Here is a 23,620-nt window from a genome sequence, read left to right as displayed (position 1 = left end):
TTTGCCAAAGATCTATGGGCGCGCTGGATCTGGAGAGGCACGTCTTTTAATGGGAGCTGTGTAGTTAACATATTTTCCACAAACTTGATCATTGAGTCTCCTTCTGATTCTTCATCCACTGAATAAATTCTTAAATTATTTCGACGGGACCTGCCTTCCAAATCGATAACCTTTTCCCGTAGCTTGCGTTGTTCTTTTAGCAGACCCAGGAGCACGTTCTTGGTCACGGTGCCACTCGCTTCCACATCCGAAATGCGCTGCTCTGCCTCGGCTATTGATTGACCGTGAGACTGGAGCGTCTCCCCCACCGTTGTTAGCTTGCTGTTGATTTCTTGTTTTAGCGCCGACATCTCCTCCTTAAAGTCCTTTCTCAAGTCATCTTTAAGCTCAGAAATCGACGCCAGTATTTCTCTTCTGAAGTCGCGGAGATCTTTTGAAAGCGAGGTCATTTCGTTACCGTGTCCGGAGGTTTCCCCAGCCGCATGGGAGCCGCCATTATCCGCACTTTCTTGTACTGTATCCATCGGGGTTCTTTTTGGAGTAGTTATTGGTTCAGTTACCCACTGTTTCAGATTCCTTTGACTTCTCCTAGATTTCCCCCCACTCATATCTTTTCCATTCGAAAGTTTCTTATCACCATTTATTCGAGTGGGGAGATTAATTTTAACTTGATTGAGGGAGAGCAAACGATTACACGTCTGCCTCAGACATGGCTACTACCGGAAGTCGGACAAATGCAATATTAATGTGGGGGTCTTTTGACATGAAAAAGTACAATGGTCAATAGATACATGGAGCTGGGGTGATTGGCTGGACATGGAGTGTGTCTAGTGTGTGGGAGGTAGGGCAGGACTCAGTAAGGTTATGTCTCTACATCACTGCAGTGATTCCATGACTGACTCTCAGCTGTCTGTTTGTTACATGAAGAGGAACATGGTGGGTGGTGTTAATCTGTTAATCCAAGACTTTGGCTATTCAAAAATAACAGCTATACAAGCTCATAGCGCGGCAACAAGTGCCGTGCTATGAGCTTGTAGATCTGCTTTTTTTGAAAAAATCATGACAATTTGTGCAAATCTTTGAATCTATATATTTTTTAAAGAGAACATTTGTAACTCAAATATTTGCTTCTGGGGATTCTACAAATGTCTTCTAAATCTTCGAGTTGGTCATGTATCAGAGACAGGTTAGGAAAACAGTCTCTTCCAAAGGCTTTCAAAGACAGAAGTCGTCTCACCAGAGGACAGAGGACGTGATTCTCTGTTGCCGCTTCTCCGATGAGCAAAGTTTGAGAGTCAGCTTTATAAGAGACTGGGTGTGCTGGCCCCCAGCCAATCCACTCCCTGTGTCACAGGCGTCAGTCCATTTATGATGAAGGCTTCGGTCTCCACCTCTCACCAACGCTCCACCTCAGAACAAAGGAAATAAAATACAGAATACTACAATGCAAAATATAATACAAAATACAGCTGGCCGTAACATTTTAAGATTTCTTTGGCTATTCAAAAACAGCAGATATACAAGCTCATAGCGGGCACCGAGTGCCGTGCTATGAGCTCGTGTTTTTTTGCAAATCTTTGAATATATATATATTTTTAAAGCAAACATTTGTAACTCAAATCTTTGCTTCTGGGGATTCTACAAATGTCTTCTAAATCCTAACAGTTTTCTGAAAAACGTATGTTGCTATAATGGTATCAGTGGTTCTCAAACCTTTTTCATGTCAAAGGCCCCCAAAAAAGGACTTACGGAGCTGCAGCACGGGGCACCAAACAGCAGCAGGGCAAAAGTGATAGAAGACTCTATCGGGTAAAGAGCGCCGAAATATTGAAACAATGACTGCCGAAGAAGAGGTAAACCGTGTCGGCAGCACCCGCTGGTGAAGCGAAGATTCAGGACCCATTTGTGGGACGCGGGTCATTTTTATAGGTTGTGTGAGTACATTTCCCATTACTTTTCATTTCCTACATTTTGTTTATTTCAAAAAATGTTTTTAAAATATTCCCCACAAAAATCTAAATTCTTAGATTTAGAAGAGAAAAATAAACCTTTAAGAAGTAGTGAAAATAGCATATCCACAAGCTCTCAACGCATTGCATCGTGACACATTGTGAGCTTGTAGATCCGCTATTTTCACTAGTTTGGGTCCCGGGGAGACATCAAATTTCTCTTTCGGGTGTCAAGGTAAAACGTTTGCAAACCACTGATTAAGTCTTCCTCCGACCACTGGACTAGAAGACTTCTCTGCTAGTACTAGTTACAGTATAATCGATGCATGTTAATGCAAATGAGTTGTCCTTCATCAGACACGAAACAAAGACATCATTTTGAAGTTTTATTTATAGCAAAAATACTTTAGATACATACAAGCTGTACAGAAATGGTTTCAAGAAGTTCACCATAAAAGCTTCCATAAGTAACAAAACTGAGTAGGAAGGAACAAGTTCAAACCAGGCAAAAAACATGAAAAAACATGAGAAATCTTGACACTGCGTTGCATGAAGTATGGATGTCTTAAGTATTTGTTTTCATCTGGTTAGTGAATGCTCTTCACAGAATGATTCTGAAGCCACCGATTCAGTAGAAGAGCAAATATCTTGGAGAAAAAAAAAACGAATCCATCAAAGTCAACAAGTACGGTGTATTTATCCACCTTGACAGATTTCCTGCAACACGGTTTCTATCTCTTGCTAGTAGTAGTAAGACCAAACACATCGGGAATCTATGGTTTAGGATGAAGGTGTAAACGACTTTACTGTAGAATACCATACATCACTCTCATGATGAACCATAAGGCATTAAAACAGGCAGGCTACTGAAACATAAAATACATGTTGGACTGATGTCTTTTAAACGGCACAAATCCCTGAGGATTTGGTCAGTTTAAACCAGTGGTTCTCAACCGTTTCAGGCTGTGACCCCCCAAAAATAATCATATTTTATGTTTGACTCCGTTGTTTGACTCCGTTCCACAGATAAACACATTTTTGTCTCTTTCTTATATTATTTGTCAATTTGGCCAAAGTTTTATACTAGTTTATTGATTACTTTTGTTGTTGCTTTTTTTTTTTGGTATTGAAAAAGGTCTTAAAAGTCCTTAAATTGTCACTTCACAGCCTGTGGGTCGGAACCCCTGGGGGTTCCGACCCACAGGCTGAGAACCACTGGTTTAAACCAAACAGACACATTAACCACTTGAACCATAGAGTCCCAATTCTGGGCATGCCAACGGAAAGACACGGGCAAACATAGCGCCGGATATAGCCAATCTACAAGCTCACAACGCGCTTGTAGATCGGCTATTTTCGATGGGGACCCATGGGGGACCCCGGTCAACAAAGTATATAGGGTTTAAGTGGTTAATTGGGTGGCGGGACGATACAATGGAAGGTAACAGTAAAGGCCTCATCACCCCTCTATGCACAGTACACGATATGCGTTGTCGTAGTCATGGCAACGTCCAAACGAATGATGTATGTTTCAGGTCAGCGTTTCAAGAGCACCGTGGTTCATCTATAACGTCTATATTTACACAGTGAATATCCAGAGGCAATGATCTTTCATGGCACAGCCGCGGCGCAGGCTTTTGGTCATCGGTTCTATGGGTGGGTGGGTGGTGGTGACAGCGGTCGGACGTGGGTTGGTCTTCGGTTGAAATGTCAGCAAATAGTGCACAACAGCAGCTGCCTGTTGCAACACCTTAAACTTATGTTTATACGTTATCTACGTATACGCACGACCAGTTTGGACAAGTGTTGGCCGACGAAAGTGACGTCTTTTTCCAACTGAAAAGTCGCTTGGGCAAAAACAATGTTATGTTCAGCAGAAAACCTTTTTTTTCCCCCCAGCTTAAAGTATGAGATCTTTGACAAGTGACATTTTGTAAAGAAGGGCGATAAGACAAGGTATAATTTGCCTTTTAAAGTCCCATTATGTCAGGAGAGTGAGTCAAAGCTTTAAAAACAAAAAGCATTGGTCACCTCGCCACACGAAGCCAGTAGAGAAACTCATGCATGCATGTTTTTCTTCCCTAAGAAGAGAATTGTGTAGGCAGAATCCTATATAACAAATGGCATTGATGATGTGTTGTTCATGTGACAAAATATAAAAAAATCCACTTTTTCCACTGTATCTGCAAACGTGATTTCAGTCATCAAATGGGACAATTGGTTTCCTTTTTCTTTTCTTTTTCTTATTTTTTATTTTTTTTAATAAAACTATATAATATACAATCATTTTTTACCCATTACAAAGTCAGTTTGTGTTCCCTGGTTCTTGACTCTTCCACGGTGCTTTGCTTGCGGAAGCGTGCACAGCGTGCGAAACTGCCGGTGCTGTAAAAGTCAGCTCCCAACTTCTTGTTCTGTTCACCGTGTGTCCTCACCTCTTCTCTGCTGTTCACATAACTCACATATTTATGAGTGGCTGCCCTGCTCAGAGTTCTTTTTAAAGTTCTTCTCCTAGTCCCTCAGACGCACCTCTCACTCATTGAGGGATAAGATGATGTCGTCCTCAAGGTCAGAGTTGTCAGAGCTGTCTGTTGGGTTGATAGATAAAAAAAAAACAAGTTGTAGATTTAGAGGTCTGACAATACAGGGGGCTTCACGAAAAAGTGAGGAGGAAATCATTTTAGATTTTAGCATTGGATATTCAAAAATAGCAGATATACAAGCTCACACAGTGTGTCACTTCGTGCCACTTTGCGAACTTGTACATTTGCTATTTTTGAAACATCTCGAAAGTGTTTTAAAAATGTTGAATAATTTTGCCGGTCATCAAATTTTGGCTTGAGACAAAAACAAATTCAAGGCTTCATGGGGTGTGTAATTGATAGAAAACACAATTTTTTTTTTAGGTGAACAACTCCTTTAACACATCGGGTGCCAAACACGGTCTGAACCGTGTGTTTACATAGTAGCGCTTCGGTGCCGAACACGGTCTGTGTGAGTGAACCGTGAGTTTAGTCTTTTTGTTTTTTTCGTTTTTCTCCGCGCGGGCGGGGCTAGAGTAGCTCTGGGAGCACCCATTGTAATCCTGCGAAGGAAGTGCCAGATCGCTCACCGGAAACAAAAAAATATATCCCATCCGCTTCCTGTCTATTTCCTACTTTGAAACGCCTATATCTCCGAATCTGTTTCCTGTGGGGAAAACCGGTCATGCGCGATGCGCGATCCCCCCCCGTTGTAACTCGCAAGTGAAATGTTATGGTTCCAGGCTGTAGCCAGGGTCATCGCTCAACATGAATGGATGCTTTTTTTCGTGTGGATTTGCTCGTCGCGGAGTCTACAGATTTAAACAGTAAAGCGCAGTCAATGGGGAGAGTGATGGCACCCAACGTAAGTTGTTATGAAAAAACGCTGGCACCCGATGTGTTAATATAGCGTCACAATCATTTTAACCAGTCAAAGTGGGGTCCGGGGACCCCCAAGGACCCCTGGGGGTACCCAGCTAAATATTAGTTAAATTAGTAGTTCACTGAAAAAAATTACTTATTTTCTATCAATTACACACCCCATGAAGCCTTGAATTCATGGAGGCTTTTTTTTTGTCGCTAAGCCAATAATTTGGCTAATCAAAAATACAATATCTAGATCTGCTAAAATATCACCTACCCTACTTTTAATAGAAAAATATGTGTTATTGGTGGGCAAGTAACGTAATCGGTGTGTGGCCACACACACCACGGAACACCGGACACCGCGACAACCGTAGTGGAAAACGAGATATGTAACACATCACGGTGTTACACAATAAACAGAATGCCCTTCCTGACCATCTGACAGCACCACAAGGTCCATTGACACTTAACAAGGCACTTGCCTAGATGAACTGATTGATGCCTTTGTGTGTTTGTAAACTTTAATCTTTTTCTTAGTCGTGTATAGTTGTATTTTTATTATCACACGATGTTTAACCAGTGTTAATTTTGACAGCAAATTTTGATTTGTTTTAGTCATAGTCGTTTGAATAAAATTAGGTTTAGTCCTATTTTAGTCATCCGAAATGTTTTAGTTTTAGTCGACTAAATATCCTAAGATTTTAGTCGACTAAATCTACAGTAGATTTTGTGGCCAAAAATGTATTTTGTCGGGCCGTGATGGCACCGTAATGCCTGATTTATTTAATTAGCGGTGTGTCGAAAATAGGCGATCTACAAGCTCACAACACGTTGCAGACGCGTTGAGAGCTTGTAGATCGGCTATTTTTGGATAGCCAAGCGCAGCCAAGCATAAAATGTCCCTCCCTAACATTTGGTCTAGTTTTTATTTGTTGAACGAAATTGTCAATATATTTAGTCATAGTTTTAGTCCTCGTAGCTTATAGGATTTATTTAGTTTTTGAAAAAAGGTAGTCGACGAATGTTTCATGTCATCGTTTTAGTCAACGAAATGACCACTTAGTTTAAGGTTAGAAAACGGAGGAAGCTTGAAGAGCTTACGTACCGTTATCTCCACCCAGATCCACGTCCTCGTTGTCGGAGTCATCATCGTCATCATCATCGTCATCGTCGTCTTCATCATCGTCGTCCTCACCCTCTCCGTCCTCCTCCAGGAGGCGGGCCACCTCCTCGTCATCGGACGGAGTGAAGTCATCGTTCCCGTCCTCTTCCTCCTCCTCGTCCTCCCCCGCGTTGTCCTCGTTCTCCAACTCGGCGATCAGAGGGTCCGTGTCCACGTCGTCGTCCGAGTCGTCTTCTTCGTCGTCGTCCTGATCGTCGTCTTCCTCCTGGCAGGAGGCGAGGTGGGGGGGGAGGGGGGACAGAAACAAAACAAGAGAGCTCATTGAAACAGATAAATCATACACAAAGAGAAGATATTGTTGTTGTCGGGGCAGAAACCTCTTATCTCCGTATTTTACCTTTTTTATTTCGTAAATTGACGCCCTACTTCATCATTATTACAGCGTCACACAAAAGCATCAAAAGTACGACGCGTTTCGAGCTTGTAGATCTGCTATTGTTGATGAAGAGATTTGGTGTACATTGAAAAGGAACGCATTCAAGTAGTTGCAACTCAGGTCTGTTTAGAGGGTATAAATGGTTAAACTAAAGATATATTAATATTCCAAATATTAGCCAAGTATTCACACAATTCACACAAGTATAGACACCCCTGGACTTGCGTCACAGCACCCTAGGGCATGGGTTCCCAAACTTTTCAGCCCGCGACCCCAAAATAATGCGGCCATTGACTCGCGACCCCACCTAACCCTGGAGGTAATTTATGCACATAAACTTGCACGTTCGGTGCGCATTTGTAATGTATTAAAAAGGTAAAATGTACTATTTGTAATCATTTTTAGATGGCATTTCATCCATTATGTTGGATTTTTTTTTTTTTAATGACCCAAAATAATTTCGCGACCCCATCGTCAGACCCCAACTTTGGGAACCCCTGCCCTAGGGTGCCATGGCACCCACTTTGAGAAACCCTGGCGTAGAGGATTAGTTTGCTCCTCTAACAGACTTTTCTTCCTAGTGCGGGAAGGATCTAAACTTCCTCTTCTACGTATTCTGAGAGCATGTTGAAGAGGAAGTCGAAATCCTTCACTGCCGTCTCTTCCCCTCAGAAGGCTGTGCGTAGGCTAGTAAGTCTATGTGTGTCTTTGTAAGCAGGGTCTCTGTCTGTCTGTCTGTAAGCAGTGGGAGAACATCTTCTGAGGTCTGCCTGCATACAATACAGAGTCAAATGTAGACCCGTAGGGGGCCATTTCAAATTAACACAGGGTTTCGGTGTGAAGTGAACGCACAAATCTAATGCAGTTTGATAGCTCGATAGAGAGACTTCTTTTGGGGGGGAAGGGGCAGGTGTCTTATAGAAACAATACCCAGGTGGCACAAAACACACACACATACACACTGGCACAACACACACACACACACACACACACACACACACACACACACACACACACACACACACACACACACACACACACACACACACACACACACACACACACACACACACACACACACACACACAGGGTTGTGTGCCAGTTGTACTATGGAGTTCAGCCACTGAGTGTCTTTAGAGTCAATTATCAACAGTGCTCATAAATCTCTATGGGTAAAACAATTAATGGAACTGATCAATTTAATCATTATTATTTTTTTGAATAAAATCAACCGAACTATAATATCTAAAAAAATAGCCGATCTACAAGCTATTTTCACCATTTGCACAACAACAAAAAACAATTAGAACTTTTTTGCCCTGATTTGTAAAATATATATATTTAAAAAAAGGAGATAATGGATATATAGTTGCAGCCCTGGTCAGAAAGCTCACCTGATCCTCCTCATCCTCCTCTTCCTCCTCGGCCAGTCTCTGGCGCCCCACCTCGTACAGCCTGCACACTGTGTCCGTGTTGACAGAGTCCTGGTTCTGTGTGGGACGACACGGGACAGCAGAGCATACAGTCAGATCTCACTCAAATCCGCGTCCAAATACATATCATTTTGGGGGTCCTTGACATGAAAAGGTTTGCGAACCAGTGCCATAACAGACAGGTGTGTGAATGGTCAGTCAGCTTACCTCAATGACAGCCAGGTAGCAGTCCTTTGTGTCTGTGCACAGGTCAAATATGTTCCTCTTCACATCGATTGTAGCTGTCAGGGTGTAATAAACAATGTGTGAATGAGTAATAAATAGATAACATTGGCCGCCGCCTAATAGTACTAATGTCTGTAATTGAAACTAAAACAAACGGCATATTGTCATGATTTTTCAAGGATTTTTTCAAAGTCCGTCAAGAAACGATAAGGCCGGCATTGTCTTTTATTGCAACATTTATAGTACACATGAGACCCTAAGGAGCACTTCAGACACGTTCAACCTTATCTTCATATAATTGGTCCTCACTGATGCTCATTAAAATATGGCACCATTTCTGTCTACTCTCTCTGTCTCTCATTGGTGGACTATATGGACAGTTCAGAAACCCGTCTACCAATGCAATGACATCATGGATGGGGATTCCAAGCTTATTGGAAACTACAGCGCTGCTCTTATTGGATACTTAGGATGCAGGAATAGAAGCCATTGTTCTTGCATTAATAAAACAAAAAAAAGTGTGAAATCTCGTTTGAAATGACCAAACCTGCCTAGTGATGATGTCACTGGTAGGCAGGTTTCTGAACTGTCCACAGTCCTCCTCAGGGGCCCTTCGGGGGAACTGGGCCGCGCGGCCATCGACAATTTACTAAAATGAAATGTATAGGTTGATCAAATATCAAATGTGTGGGCCCCTCCTCTGTATTTATAGCAGTGATTCTTGCTGGGTTTGAGGCCCTGACAAGGGCTCCTGGGCTCCTGGGGCCCTTCAAGGGGTCCTGGGGCCCTTCCATATATGATGGAATATGATTAAGGATTTCATATCATACCTGTAACTTTCACTAGCCTCACAAAAAAAAAAAAGTTTTTGAAATAAAATCACACGGGGATCCTCTGTGTGTGTATTCTCATGAGAAGCGCAGTGCAACCCTTATAATGAGCTTTAGTGAGGACCAATTATATGAAGATACGGTTGAAAATAGGTGAAGTGCTCCTTTTAAGATGACATGAGATGTGAGGAAGTATTACCTATAGGTTTATAGTCAGAGAGGAAGTCTTACCTATAGGTTTATAGTCAGAGAGGAAGTATTACCTATAGGTTTATAGTCAGAGAGGAAGTCTTACCTATAGGTTTATAGTCCGTGGCGTTGAATGTGCGGAAGGAGGAGCCAAACGGTGATTTCATCTGCATGTCCATCATGTCATCCTCTTCGTCAGCCTGTAGCATGGCTGCAAAAACACCACAACAACATCATCACACCATGGACTACACATTATTATACTACTACTACTTCAATCAACCACATGATCTACAAGCATGTTTTTTTAATATATATGCTTTTTTTGCAAATGATTAGTTTTATAATCGACTAAATTGATTTGTTTGATTAACTACATAAGCTCCATCTTATACTTCGTAGTACAACAGTGTCTCGCACAAATATTGCTGATCTACAAGCTCACAACGCATTGCAAAACAGCGCGCGCGCGCACACACACACACACACACACACACACACACACACACACACACACACACACACACACACACACACACACACACACACACACACACACACACACACACACACACACACACACACACACACACACAGTTTACACCTCTCTCTCCACACACAGGTTTGTATTACTATACTCGTGAGATCGCACACATTCTAGGACAGCATTGAAAATAGCTGAAAAGAGCCGATCTACATGCTCACAAAGTGTTCTCAAGCGAGAGAGAGATTGGCAATTTTTGGTGAGTGATATATCACCGGGCAAGTTAAAATGGGGAAAACCCCCAATGTCTAATACTAAACCCTGAACCCAACCGGAATCTTTTTTTCCAATTGTGAACCTAACTCAAAAAATATTTTTCAATCATAAAACAACCATTTCTGTGAGGACCAGGAAAATTGTCCTCACAATGTCACAATGTCCATTTTTCACATCCTACTATACTCGTGGGGACAGGTGGTCCTCACAAGTACGGTAATACGAACACACACAATCACACACATCCCCTCATAATAGCTCAGCTCGCCGTTATCAAGCGCTCCTTTCACACACTTCTACAATCTACACCCCTGCTAAGTGGAAGGGTTTGCAGACGTAACAGGGCTGACGGCCAGAACTTCATTTCCCACCATGCAACTGCTGCATTTATGGGCTGCAACTATCGAACTATCTTAGTGATTATTTCATCAATTATTAATCAAACAATCACATCGAATTAGTCTGATTAATGACTTAAGCTCTACGTTATACCTTTCACACACACACACACACACACACACACAACAGTGTCACGCAAGCATTGGTATTTTGTTTTAAATCTATCATTTGATTAAACATTTAGATCGTCTCTGTCGGGTGGAAACCTCATAATGTCCACAACTGTTACTTTTCAGGATTCAAATTCAAAAATGTCAAAAGTAGCAGATCTAAAAGCTCAAAACGCATTGCTTCGGGCCACGTTTTGAGCTTGTAGATCTGCTACTTTTGTGTGACGCTGTAGTATGATCAAGTAGGCCGTTAATTTACGAAAAAACACAAAATGGAGATAAGAGGTTTCTGCTGGACAGCAACGATATATCTTTTTTAATAATTAGTTAGTTGGATGAAGGGTTTGGTGGAGGCATTACCTCCATAGATGACGGTGCCGTTGTTGTTGAAGACGATCCTGCACTGGTCCAGAGCTGGCACCGTGTGCAGGAGATGGAAGGTCCTCAGATCCCACTGAACGCTCTCATTAAGGACCCTGACCCTTCTTTCATATTTACAATCCGGGGAGGATCCCCCCAAAAACATATTTAAATAAGCTTATTTTCACTATTCGTCATAAGAAGTATATACTGTAGGGCTTGCTTAAGTGGTTAACATACGTTTGAATAACACAAGCGTGTGTGTGTGTGTGTGTGTGTGTGTGTGTGTGTGTGTGTGTGTGTGTGTGTGTTCATGTGGAGAGTCTTAGCTTTTGTCTGATGTAAGGGTGGTGCTCCGAGGCAAAAAGATTGGGAACCACTAATTTAGAGGACAAATGAAAACTCAGTGTCACGACTGTAATTGTGCATTCAAATAGAGAACTATTTTTCTTTGCCTTTGAACAAAAGTTTCTTCTTTTATTCCCCATTGTATCCCTAATGGTTGCCAATCCCCCCCCCCCCCCCCCCATGTGCACTGTGGTCCCTGTCGCTGCCATCCTCCACAGTAATCCTGTGGAGGTTGCAGACAGCCACATGTCTCCTCTCATACACATGGAGACACAGCCCGACCCCATGCCAGACTTGTGGGTCCCATAGAGCACCGAAGTCTGACGTCATTTACACATCCTACCCGGGTCGTGGTTTTTCCCCCCGCGTTCTGAATTCCCATAGACGTGTTTAATATCGCATCAAATAAGAACTGTTTTCCAAAAATAAACAAATGATCCCGGCGGTTTGACTCTTATGGATATGAAGCATCAACTGACGGTGAGAAAACGATAATGTCACTTCCGCCGAATTAGTTATATTTTCGCCAATAACAGACTGTATCAAATATGAGTGACTGACTATCATAAACCATTGGTTCTCAAAGTGGGGTCCGAGGACCCCCAGGGGTACTTGAGGGGGTTCCAGGGGGTCCCCAGCTAAGCTCTCAGAGTTACATTAACATTGATTTTACAATATGAATTGGGGTCCCAGAGACATACATACCATTAAATGGGGGTCCGTAGCCTAATGCAGGTCAAACTGGGGGTCCTTGAAATTAAAATGGTTGAAATCACTGATAGAGAGCCGTAAAATTCTTCTCTTATGGGGGTCCCTGGCTTATCTTTTCAAATGGGGGTCCGCGGTCTAATAAGTGTCTATTTGGGGGTCCTTGGCACGAAAAAGTTTGAGAATCACTATCATAAACGATACAGAGACACCTCCCTGACAATATCGCAGAGACAGTTTGTTTATTTTTGGACCACAATTCTTATGAGAGACGATTCTAAGATGACCCAATGTTATTCTCCATAGAGAAATTAATTTACGAACCTGGGGATGAACGAGTGACGTCAGGACTTCTGTACTCTATACGATTCAGGTTTTGGAACCGCTGGTCATAGACCAGGACCAGACTCCCCCCCCCCCCCCCCCCAAAAAAAAAAGGATACGATCTCTGTGTTGATGATGACCTCCAGGCCGTTGGGGTGGAAGACTCCGCTGATGTTCATGTTGAACTTGTCGAACTTGTGGATGGCCTGGGCGGAGCGCACGTCCCACAGCACGCCGTCGTTCAGCACCAGGTCGTCCGTGGGGTTGAAGGTGGCACAGTTCCTCTTGTAGTTGTTGGCCAGGTCCGGGTTGTTCAGGGTCAGGGTCTTCTTCCCCGACTGGATGTCGTAGATCTGGTAAAAAAAAAAAAAAAAAATCAAGAAAAAAGAAACACAGGGGATTCACTTTTGAGCGTTCATGCTTGTACGGTCGTAGTTTTTAATTCACTCACGATTTAAGCAAAAATAGAATCTCACGACCTAGTCTTAACCCATTAAACCACCCACGATGGTATGAAAAGAACAGAATATGTCTGGGGGGAGGGGGAGGATCTCTTCTATCCACCGGAACAAAAACATTTTAACCACGATCGTTCGTTCTGTTGTTATCGGCCGTTGAATATGGGTCGTTTTCATCAAAAAACGCAATCTGGGAGACGAAATCAGAGCTAGATGTGTTTTTCAAAATCTCATAACATGGGAGTGGACAGGGTTATTTTTTGGGGATGACGTAATGTCCGGTTCTATAATCACTGAAAACATTATTATCATTTTGTTTTAGTGGACGCATATATGCATCCTTTGCAGGTAATGTGTTAAAATCTTAAACTAGGGCCCGGACCTGGCCTAGAGGTCCGGGCACCTAGGCTCATAAAGCACCGTGGGTTCGAGTCCCGTTCCCGACGGTCTTTGCTGCATTTCTCTCCCCATCTCTCCCCCCCCCTGTTTCCTGTCCATCTCTACTATGAAGCTATAGATAAAAGGCATAAAACCCCCCAAAAATATCATTACAAATTTATAATAATCTTAAAATAGACGATCTACAAGCTCTCAATGCGTCTGCAACGCATTGAGAGCTTGTAGATCAGCTATTTTCAGTGAGCAACATGCTTTCATAGAAGATATGCAGAAACTGAAATCAGTGGCGACTGAGAACTTTAATCCTGGAATCAACAATCATGACCATAAAGCCTTTAATTCTGGGTGAAAATAATAATTGGGGAAACGTGAAAAAGGAGAAGGTACAAGACTGTGGAAATATTTGAACAGTGAGGAACTTGGTATCCCATAAACATAAACCATTGCACATGCATTTCCAATGGCTCCAATCAAACTATGGTTTAGCTTGCGTTCGTCTTAAATGTAACCGTCGTTATTATCATAGTGTTTATATTGTTAGGGAGCCGCAGTGGCTCAGGAGGTAGAGCGACCACTTGTGAATCGGAGAGTTCCCGGTTCAATACCCGGATCGCCCACCCTGGGTTAGTGTGTCCTCGAGAAAGACACTGAACCTCTTACTGGTTTGGTACCAATGAGCAGGTTGGTGCTTTGCATGGTTTCTCCGCCATCGGTGTGTGAACGTGTCTCTCAATGTGTGAATGCAACACGCATTGAAAAGCACTTTGGATAAAGGCGCTATATTTATATAAATGCAACACTCACTAGTGTTGAAAAATATTGTACTTGGCTTTTAGTGATGTTTGAAGATGATTTAAGATCGTGTCTCCAGGCTATGGGATCCAGTGTCCAACACTAACATGGTAACACAAGCTCCACCAATAAGAGATGTCGACGTTACACTTAAGTTACGATAGTGGGAAGTGAATGTCTCCATAATAACAGACATACGTGTGGCTTCTACAGGAGATTTTAGCATCATTTTACAACCATCACTCACGCTAAAGTCTGCAATGGATTGTTACTGTACATTATTTATGTAGCTGATAATACATTTGGGACGTTTACCATGTAGCTCTAGGTGTATAATGTTTTGTCACATTTATCTGCTGTAGCTTGACTTACGTGAGCTATGTGTTCCTTCGTACCGATCACTCTGTCTTGAGACAGCTTACTGAATTCCACGTAATGGTTGCCTAGAAAGGAATGCCTGGAAACAAAACATAATGACATTTGAATATAAAAATTTCTCCCCAATTTTTGTTCTACACACATTTCTGTGTGTAGAACACAACGAGGGCTGTCACAATTAAATTACAACATTTAAGTTGACGATTAATTGTCACACAAAAAAATGCGATTAACGATTTCATTGTGTTTTTTGCCATTGAGCATTGGGGACATATGAATAAAAGCTTCATTTCTGTTTGGCCTTTTAGGCTTTGTAATCAAAACGTATATGACAAATAACTTAAATATAACTAAAAGACGCGTTCTGTATTGAACCGATACGGGACGCACGTTGTCCTGCATTTTAAGGTTGGGGAATCAATATGAATGACAGGGCGATTTATGTGCCGTCCTGTCTCTTTGCTGTGTTACTGGGAGAGTGGGAGCTCAGTCAGTCAGTGTTGCCAAGTATAGTGAGAGAAATGAGCCAGCCGACCTACAAAAACAAGCCAAAAACAAACCAAATTTTGTCCAAAAGTTGCGGGAAATAAACAGACTTGGCAACGCTGGTTATGATGCCATTGTCTGGGAGTGTGCTCAGCAGCTCATTGGCTCATTACTCATAACACGACCAATGAGAGTTAGCGCTTTCACGTTGCTAAGATACGTTGTTGTCTTGTTGTCTTGTTCAACATGTATGGTAGAGTATGTTAATACAATATTCTGTATTCTTATACAACTGGGGTGGTTATATTTGGTCTCCCTGCTCTTCTATTGAGACATTTAGATCCCGTGTCTAGGTTTGACACAACCTTTGACACCATCCTCTTTCTGGTTTGACAAAATAAATGATCTGAAAAAGTCAAAATCCAATTTCTCCCCAGAGCAAGCAGGGAGGCTCATTTCAGCACTAGCACAGGAGAAATGGGTTCAAATCCGGGATAGAACAGGAAAGTTACAGAGTGCAGTTTTAATGGTCTTACTACTGCATACACATACACATTTTTATACTTGTCCTCAAGCCACTGATGTTACCCGAAACATTCTGTATTGTTCAATATAGAAGTGTTTTAATCCCGTCTGTGCCTGAAGTGTGTTTCTTCAATACAGTGATATTGTTCTTTGAACAGGGTAAGCACTTAGACATTTTAATGTGTATACAGTATGTACTAGTACAGTGGTTTTCAAAGTGGGTTCCAGGGACCCTCAGGGTTGGTTGAGGGGTTCCAAATAGACCATTACAGGTCTGTCACCAACGGGTCCATTTGGTTCCATTTGTACACGCTCAAGAGTTAAGGGGGTCCTTGAAATTAAAAAGTTTGAGAACCACTGCAGTAACACATCAAATAAGACTGACAAGAGATAATTCAAATGTCAGAATCGATAAAATAATCTCTGTCAGTACTCGTCCCAAGGCTGCCAGAAGGGTAGAAGCCCCTAATCAAACTATCTCTCTGGGTTTAAACATCCACCATATGCTAGGCAGATTTCCACGCACTTTGCTTCCTACCAAGTAATACAGTAATTAGGAGTGTCGGTGCTGCGATGTCAACTTAGATGAGCTGCTAAACGGGTGAGAAATGGTGTGTTATGGTGGTTCGTCTGCACACTAACGGACGCGTTTCGGCTACTCAGGCCTTCATCAGTGCTGATGAAGGCCGAAAAAGTAGCCGAAACACATGTCCGTTTGTCAGAGACTGCTGCTGCGGTAAATAATAAAATTAAAAGATAATTCACCTTATGAGTGCGGGCTGTTTCTATAGACTGTTCACTGAGAGTCTGTATGTCCTTCTCTGAAACTAGTATTGACAGCAGAGTAGAGCATGGTCAGCTCGGGACTTCTGTCACCTAGTATTTGGCTGTGTTATGGTGGTTCATCACTTACTTCATGATAAAGACGGATTTCATGCCCCATAATGCAGACAGAGGATAGCTCCATGACGCCGATGTCAAAAGCAGTGACCCATCCTAAACGGAACACAAGAAAAACTGATGTCAAAAGCAGGGACACATCCTAACAGAACAAGAACTCCTCATGTAAAAAGCTGGGACCCATCCTAACAGAGCACAAGAAATAATGACTTAAATAAAACGTGGTGTTGACATTTGCTTTATGAGTGGATTGGCTCAGAAAGCCCTTCACCTCATGTGCATTTCATCTCTACAACCCAGTGTGGAGATTATTTAGAAAATCAGCTTAGAAAAAAACAAGTCCATGTCATTATTGTCATCATTTTATCTTCATTTATCATAATTATTTTAAATTATTTTTAGTTTGACTCGTCCCATAGTGAAAATAGCCCATCTACATGCTCACATTAATAATGTACTATGGCTAAAACGGGCCAATACCTAAAAAAATAGCCAATCTACAAGCTATTTTCGTTATAAAAGATGGATTTAAACAAAACAATGTTAATATGAACTCTAGAGAATATTAACAATTCTGACAATTATGCAGAATTATTTGGATTAACTACGCAGATTAACCCATCAAGACCGGGAACGCATCTGCGTCATTTTGGGTTTCTTTGGCTATTAAAAAATAGCAGATATACAAGCTCATAGCGCTGCAAAATATTTTGAGATGGGGGTCTGCAACCAAATACATATCATTTTGGGAGTCCTTATCATGAAAAGGTTTGAGAACTACTGATATTATAATAGCAACATAATGGTTTTCAGAAAACTGTTGGGATTTAGAAGACATTTGTAGATGTGTTCCCGGATTGAATGGGTTAATTCATTCAAATAAATGCGGGCTGAGTATTGTTAATATATATTTTTTCAACAGGCCACTAACCCGCGAGGGCTCCAGGTGGGTGATGGCAGAGCTGTGGCAGCTGTAGCTGGCCTCCTCCTGGCCCGTGAACACGTTGTAGAGTTTGAGCTGTCCCGTGCACGTCCCCAGCATCAGGAAGCGCTCGCGGGCTGAGAAGGCACAGCACATGAACCCGCTCTCATCCTCCTCCGCCTCCCGGAACACCGAGATCGGCCGGAACCTGAGGGGGGGAAAATAATTGAAAATAAAAAAGGTAGAAATGTAGGAAAACATGCTTGGTCGTCCCTTCCCTTTTCCCCCTATACACTAAACCTATATACTATAGAATGACAGGAAATAGAGAGACGGGGAGTGACACGCAGCAAAGGTGGTCGGGAACGGGATTCGAACCTGCGACATGCTGCCAGACATTAGAGCCTATATGTGGTATGCGCCTGGGCCGCTAGGCCAGCGGGCGCCCGCCATCAGTGAAGTGACAATTGGGCTAGTGGATCTGCAATTTTTTTTACATGCCTAGAATTAGAGCCATGACTTTTCTGACGACATCGGTATCGGCAGATAGGCAGGTGATTTGTCCCGGTTTTAACCACTGGCGTCTCTATTTTGGTCATATCATAATAGTTTTTGAGTGGTGCCAACCACTCCTATATCTGGCTTTGTCCGTGTGTCCGAATGTATGTATGTATGTCTGTCCAATAAACAAACATTGATGACAACATCAATAAGATACGGGGCTCATCAAAGGCACCACTCAGTCACTTCACACAGGGTGTGATTTTTTTTTTTAAATCCCCAAATCTTTGATCTACAATCTTACAGCGCATCGCAACGTGTGTAGAGCTTGTAGCTTGTAGACTTTTTTTTATTTTCTATTTTTGAAAGGTTGAATAAAACAGTATTTAACATTTTGACAATGTGAGCTACAGTATGACTCTCCAAAAGCAGACCAAACATTTTGGCATGGATTGATGTGGTTGAACAAAGCCAGCAGAGCAGTGGCGTGCACAGACATTTTGAGGGGCAGGTGCTCAAGTAAATTATACTTTTTTTTGTTTACTTAGTCTGCTCTTTTTTTCCCTCTACACCTATACCTCTTTGCCAAAAATAGCCGATCTACAAGCCCACAACGCCTCGCAGCGTGAGACGTTGTGGGCTTGTAGATCTGCTATTTTTGGCTAAAGTTCTCCTCAGAAAAGGGATGCTGGGTTTCGAGTGGTTATGGTAAAAAGAAAAATCGTATCACATAAAGATTTGGTGGACCCCCTGTAGTAACTCTGAGGACCCCCTAGGGGTCCCGGACCCCCTGTTGAAGACCCCTGCTGTGCCCTATTTTCAAAAGGGCACTTCTGGTCAAGAGGGCAAAGGGCAGGTGCTGCAGCACCACTTAGAGTCTATCTGTGCACGTCCCTGCAGCAGAGTCAGACGCTCACCTGCTGAAGATGAGGTGTCTGTCGAAGCATCCTCCGTCCACGCCTCCGTACTTAGGATAGATGACCCTCCTCGTGTGTCTGGAGGTGAAGTTGACGGGCGCCTGCCGCCTCTGTTTGGGCTCGGGGCACTGGTGGGGGGTGAAGAGGGAGAACGGCGGGCAGGTGGCCACGGGGTTCTTGCAGCGCGCGTGCTGCTCCCGCAGGTACTCCGTGATGATGCCGTCCAGCGCGGGGGGAGAGGGCAGGTGTCTGTCGAACTGCTTCTTCATGGCCGGACTCTGAGCGAAGGCGCCGTGGTCCGACTTCTGCCTCAGCACGCGCGGCTTCTTGCAGCTGGCGGCCATCATGCTGGCGGGGCACGGAGGCTGCCGCTCTCGCGTGAACACGATTCGGCCGGGCGGCGGGCCGTTGGCGCAAGGCGTGACGCCGCCGCCGCCGCCGGTCGGCGGGGAGAAGGTGGCGGGGGACGAGGTCGACGAGGGGAGAAGGCCGACGGCGGGGGGCTGCGACGTCGACGGACGGGGGGTCTGAGAGTGTCCGGAGGGGAGGAGCGGGAGCGCCGGAGCGGACGACAGCGGCTGACAGCCGTGGATGCCCAGCCTCACACGCTCCACGCCGTTGGCGAGCCGCGGGGCGCGGGGGAGGGCGGCGACGATGGAGGTGAGGGGCGTGAGGGTGAGGGGGGGGGGGCGGGGGGGCGGGCAAGGGGAAGGCGGACGTCGGGTGCGAGGAGTGAGAGAGGTGCACCATGGGGAGGTCCGCCTCCTTGGTGAGCGTGTTGGCCGTGCCGTGCAGGCCCTTGGCCACCAGGTGGTTCCGGATGAGCAGCAGCAGCTCCTTCTCGGGGAAGGAGATGCGGGACTGGGCCACGACGTTGGCCCTCTGCAGCCAGGCCAGGGAGACGTCGGTGCCGATCAGCAGGGGCTTCCCTGAAGGTAGGGGTGCAACGATTACATCAAACTAATCTATTTGACTGATTACATTAACCCATTAAGACCTGAGGCCGATTCTACAAATGTCTTCTAAACAGTTTTCTGAAACACGTAATGTTGCGTTATCAGTGGTGCTCCAACTTTTTCATGTCAAGGACCCCCAAAATGATATGTATTTGGCAGCGGACCCCTATGTTAAAATATTTCGTTCCAGGGACGCCCCAGAAGCAAAGATTTGAGTTAAAAAGGTTTGCTTTAGAAGAATATATATTCAAAGATTTGCACACATTTCAAAAATAGCAGATCTACAAGCTCGTGGGCGCGGCACTCAGTGCCGCTATGAGATTGTATATCTGCTATTTTTGAATAGACAAAGTGTAAAATAATGCTTTTTTGCTCAAATCTAAAAATGACACAGATGCGTTCCCGGTCTTAATGGGTTAAAACAATATACTGTATTGATAATTTAACAGAATAATGGATTCTGATCGCTTTGTGATTCTTTGTGAACATGTGATTCTAGGCAAAAAGTTTCAAATTTCAGAAACGTTCCAAAATAGTGAAAATAGCATGAGCTATTCTTGCATGTCACCATGGTGCGACAAAGTATGAAATAGTGTGTAAGTTGTTACTTCATTCATCGATATATAAAATTAATTAGAAAACTACCATAAAAACATGGTTCTCGATTCATCAAAAAAAGTGGTCAACAGAACAATAACTAAAAGAAAACAATGGATAGTTGTGGCAGAGGGGGATGCCTTACCCGAGATGCGCTCGATCAGCTCGGCGGCGAACTTGCAGAACTTGACGTGCTCGCTGCGCTTGTCCTGCAGCACGGGCTCCTTCATGAGCTGCTGGATGTGTCCGCTGCTGAACAGCGGCAGCTTGCTGATGATCTGCCGCACCGAGCTGGAGCGGGACAGGCCCACCAGGGCCTTGCAGGCCAGCGCTCGGATCTGATCCGCGTCCGTGATGGGCATCTTCACCATCAGCAAGGAGAGGAGCACCTATACGGAGAGGAGAGTCAGGGACGTTAACCCATTGAGACCTGAAGCCGATTCTACATGTCTCCTAAATCTCAACGGTTTTCTGAAAAACGTATGTTTCTATATCAGTGGTGCTCAATCTTTTTCATGTCAAGGACCCCCAAAATGATATGTATTTGGCTGCGGACCCCCATCAAAATATTTTGTTCCAGGGACCCCTCAGAAGCAAAGATTTGAGTTAAAAATGTTCGCTTTAAGAATATATATATTCAAAGAGTTGCACACATTTTCACGAACGTTCAAAAATAGCAGATCTACAAGCTCATAGCGCGGCACTCGGTGCCGCGCTATGAGCTTGTAGATCTGCTATTTTTGAATAGCCAAAGTGTAAAATAATGCTTTTTAGCTAAAATCAAAAAAATATTTTTTAACCCATTCAATCCAGGAACGCATACTTTATTTTTTTATTTTTTTATTATGAATTATTTTATAATTTGGCTATTCAAAAATAGCAGATCTATAAGCTCATAGAATTGCTTGTAGATGAGCAAAATAAATGTTTTTTTTTACTTATGTTGCTATAATATCAGTGGTTCTCAAACTTGTTTCATGTCAAGGACCCCCCAAAATGATATGTACAGTATTTGTCCACTATATGTAGCAGTGATTCCGAACCTTTTCAGGCCACGACCCCCCAAAATAATCACATTTGAACTGGGGACCCCCCAAAATAATCATATTTGAACTGGGGACCCCCCACCCTGACAAGCACTTGGAATTGTAGGTATTACATTTAGTTTGACTCGGTTCCAAAGATAAATATTGTGAAAATAGCCGGTCTGTAGATCGGCTATTTTCTAAATTCTTGCCTTTTTCTTTGGTATTAAAAAGGACTTATAGGTCCTTAAATTGTCACTTTACTGTCATCTGGGGACCCACAGGTTGAGAACCACTGCTATAGGACCGTGGGAATGAATGCATGAATGAATGAATGAATGAATGAATGAATGAATGAATGAATGAATGAATGAATGAATGAATCAGTGAATGAGTGGTACCTTGATGCCGTTGTTGGACTGCACCACGTTCCACATCTTGGTGAGCACGCTCTCGCTGGACTTGGTCTGCTGGGGCAGGCGGCGGCGGGCCGAGCCGGCCATGAACTTGCCGATGCTGGAGATGCGCTTGTCGGGAGCGCACACGCAGTTGATGACCACCTGCAGCGCAGACTTCTGGATCTCTGCGTCGTTCACAAACACCTCGCCCTCCGCCACCACCAGCACGATGCTCATCCCTGTTAGACCAAACAAAGTGAGAAGGAAAATCAACCGATCATCCTATAGTTCTACAAAGCTCTGTGCATCTGTGTGCGCGTCTGTGTGCACGTCTGTGCCCAAACTCTTCTGCCCGGTTCTCCTCAGTGGCTGGAGCAATTGATCTGCATTTGCACACAGCCATTGACCATTACCATGTGCACGGAACACCAAAGCCCGTTTTTTCGCTTTCCCCAAATGTCAGCTGTTTATTAGCGTTTTTGTGTTCGCTGCCTCCCGGGTTTGTCAAATCATGTGCGTGAAACTAGTGCCGGTGTTGCCACATCCGTGAAATAAGCGGACCATGACGCTGGGTTAACCACGAGATATTTAGTGCAGATCAGGGGTCTTCCAACGTTTTTCAGACCAAGGACCCCTTAGCTGAAAGAGAGATGAAGCAGCAACCCCCCGCTACATATTGTATAAAATTGTGTTGCGGAATAAAAAAATGCATATATTTTATAGCTTCATAGACGTTTGTTTGCGACGCCTTGTGAGCTTGTAGATCGGCTATTTTAAGCTAATGTTCCACCAGAATAGGGATGCTAGTGGTTAATGTAAAAAAAAAGCCTATCACACAAAGATTTGGCGATCCCCCCTCTAGCTACTCTGGGGACCCCCTGTTGAAGACACGTGGTGTAGATTGAAAAAAGGAGAGGGCCTAGTCGGGACCGTACCTATGTTCCCCGGGTCCTATGTTCCCCGCTTTCCTAGGGAGAGCGGGGAACATAGGACCTAACCTAAACCTAACCTTAGTGGGGGAACATAGAACCCGGGGAACATAGGGATGACCCCGCCTAGTCTAGACCCCTGGGAGATATAGGGTTAAAATGGTAAAAAAAAAAATAGATGCAACACATAGATAAGATGCATGCTCCCAAGAAGGGTAGCTTTATTCCAAAGTACGGTAACTGCAGCAATATATAATATGGGAGGCGTGCCGATACGTGACTGGATAGCGTGTCAACGACATAATTGCAACATCCCCAGTTCTGTCTCCTGTCTCTCTACCATCTTATTTAAATAAAGGAAAAAAACGGTCTAAACATTCATTACAATAAATAGCAGTACAGTAACAGACTGATGTTGTAGAAGATTAACCACCAAAAACCTATACAGTATATTTCGTTAGGCCCAGGGGGTCTATACTTGGCCCCCTCCATTTTTCCGTACTACATCAAATGGCTTCTGCAAAAACAGCCAAACTACAAGATTGTGGTTCTGCCGTTTACCGTTTAGTGGTTAAGTATCTGCCCACCACCGTGTAATCTAGGGGTTCGAATCCACCGCGGTGCATCCGGCTTTGTCGGGCCGTCTATAAGAAAACAATGTTGACTCGAGTTCGGGAGAGGGAAGTGAGACGGGGAGGATATTTGTCATTGCATGCACTCCTACGGGCTGGGGGGGGGGGGCAACACCTGTCAGCAGGGAGTGTTGGGCGGGAGGAGTAGGACGAAGGCTCTACGTCCTCCCGGTGGGGGCTCCTCACTGGCAGGTGAGTCAGTAGGATACGACAGCAGTGACA

General features: G+C 43.8%; 1 protein-coding gene across 1 annotated transcript in view; it reads right to left on the bottom strand.

Moving 5' to 3' along the window:
• Positions 1-2,335: 2,335 nt before the first annotated feature.
• Positions 2,336-23,620, bottom strand: part of LOC311053851 (DDB1- and CUL4-associated factor 1-like) — a 45,148-nt gene continuing 23,863 nt past the window's right edge. Inside the window, 14 exon segments of the mRNA XM_084069585.1 lie at positions 2,336-4,537; positions 6,444-6,726; positions 8,292-8,387; positions 8,538-8,611; positions 9,681-9,785; positions 11,204-11,297; positions 12,703-12,936; positions 14,605-14,689; positions 16,535-16,617; positions 17,453-17,651; positions 18,862-19,548; positions 19,550-19,790; positions 20,560-20,803; positions 21,841-22,076. Of these exon segments, the coding sequence (XP_083925711.1) occupies positions 4,482-4,537; positions 6,444-6,726; positions 8,292-8,387; positions 8,538-8,611; positions 9,681-9,785; positions 11,204-11,297; positions 12,703-12,936; positions 14,605-14,689; positions 16,535-16,617; positions 17,453-17,651; positions 18,862-19,548; positions 19,550-19,790; positions 20,560-20,803; positions 21,841-22,076 (2,717 nt within the window). The 3' untranslated portion in view covers positions 2,336-4,481.

The sequence above is a fragment of the Gymnoscopelus microlampas genome (assembly GCF_963454915.1).
Source record: "Gymnoscopelus microlampas genome assembly, chromosome: 10".
In the NCBI taxonomy this organism is placed as follows: domain Eukaryota; kingdom Metazoa; phylum Chordata; class Actinopteri; order Myctophiformes; family Myctophidae; genus Gymnoscopelus; species Gymnoscopelus microlampas.
This window is presented reverse-complemented; position numbering and strand designations above follow the sequence as displayed.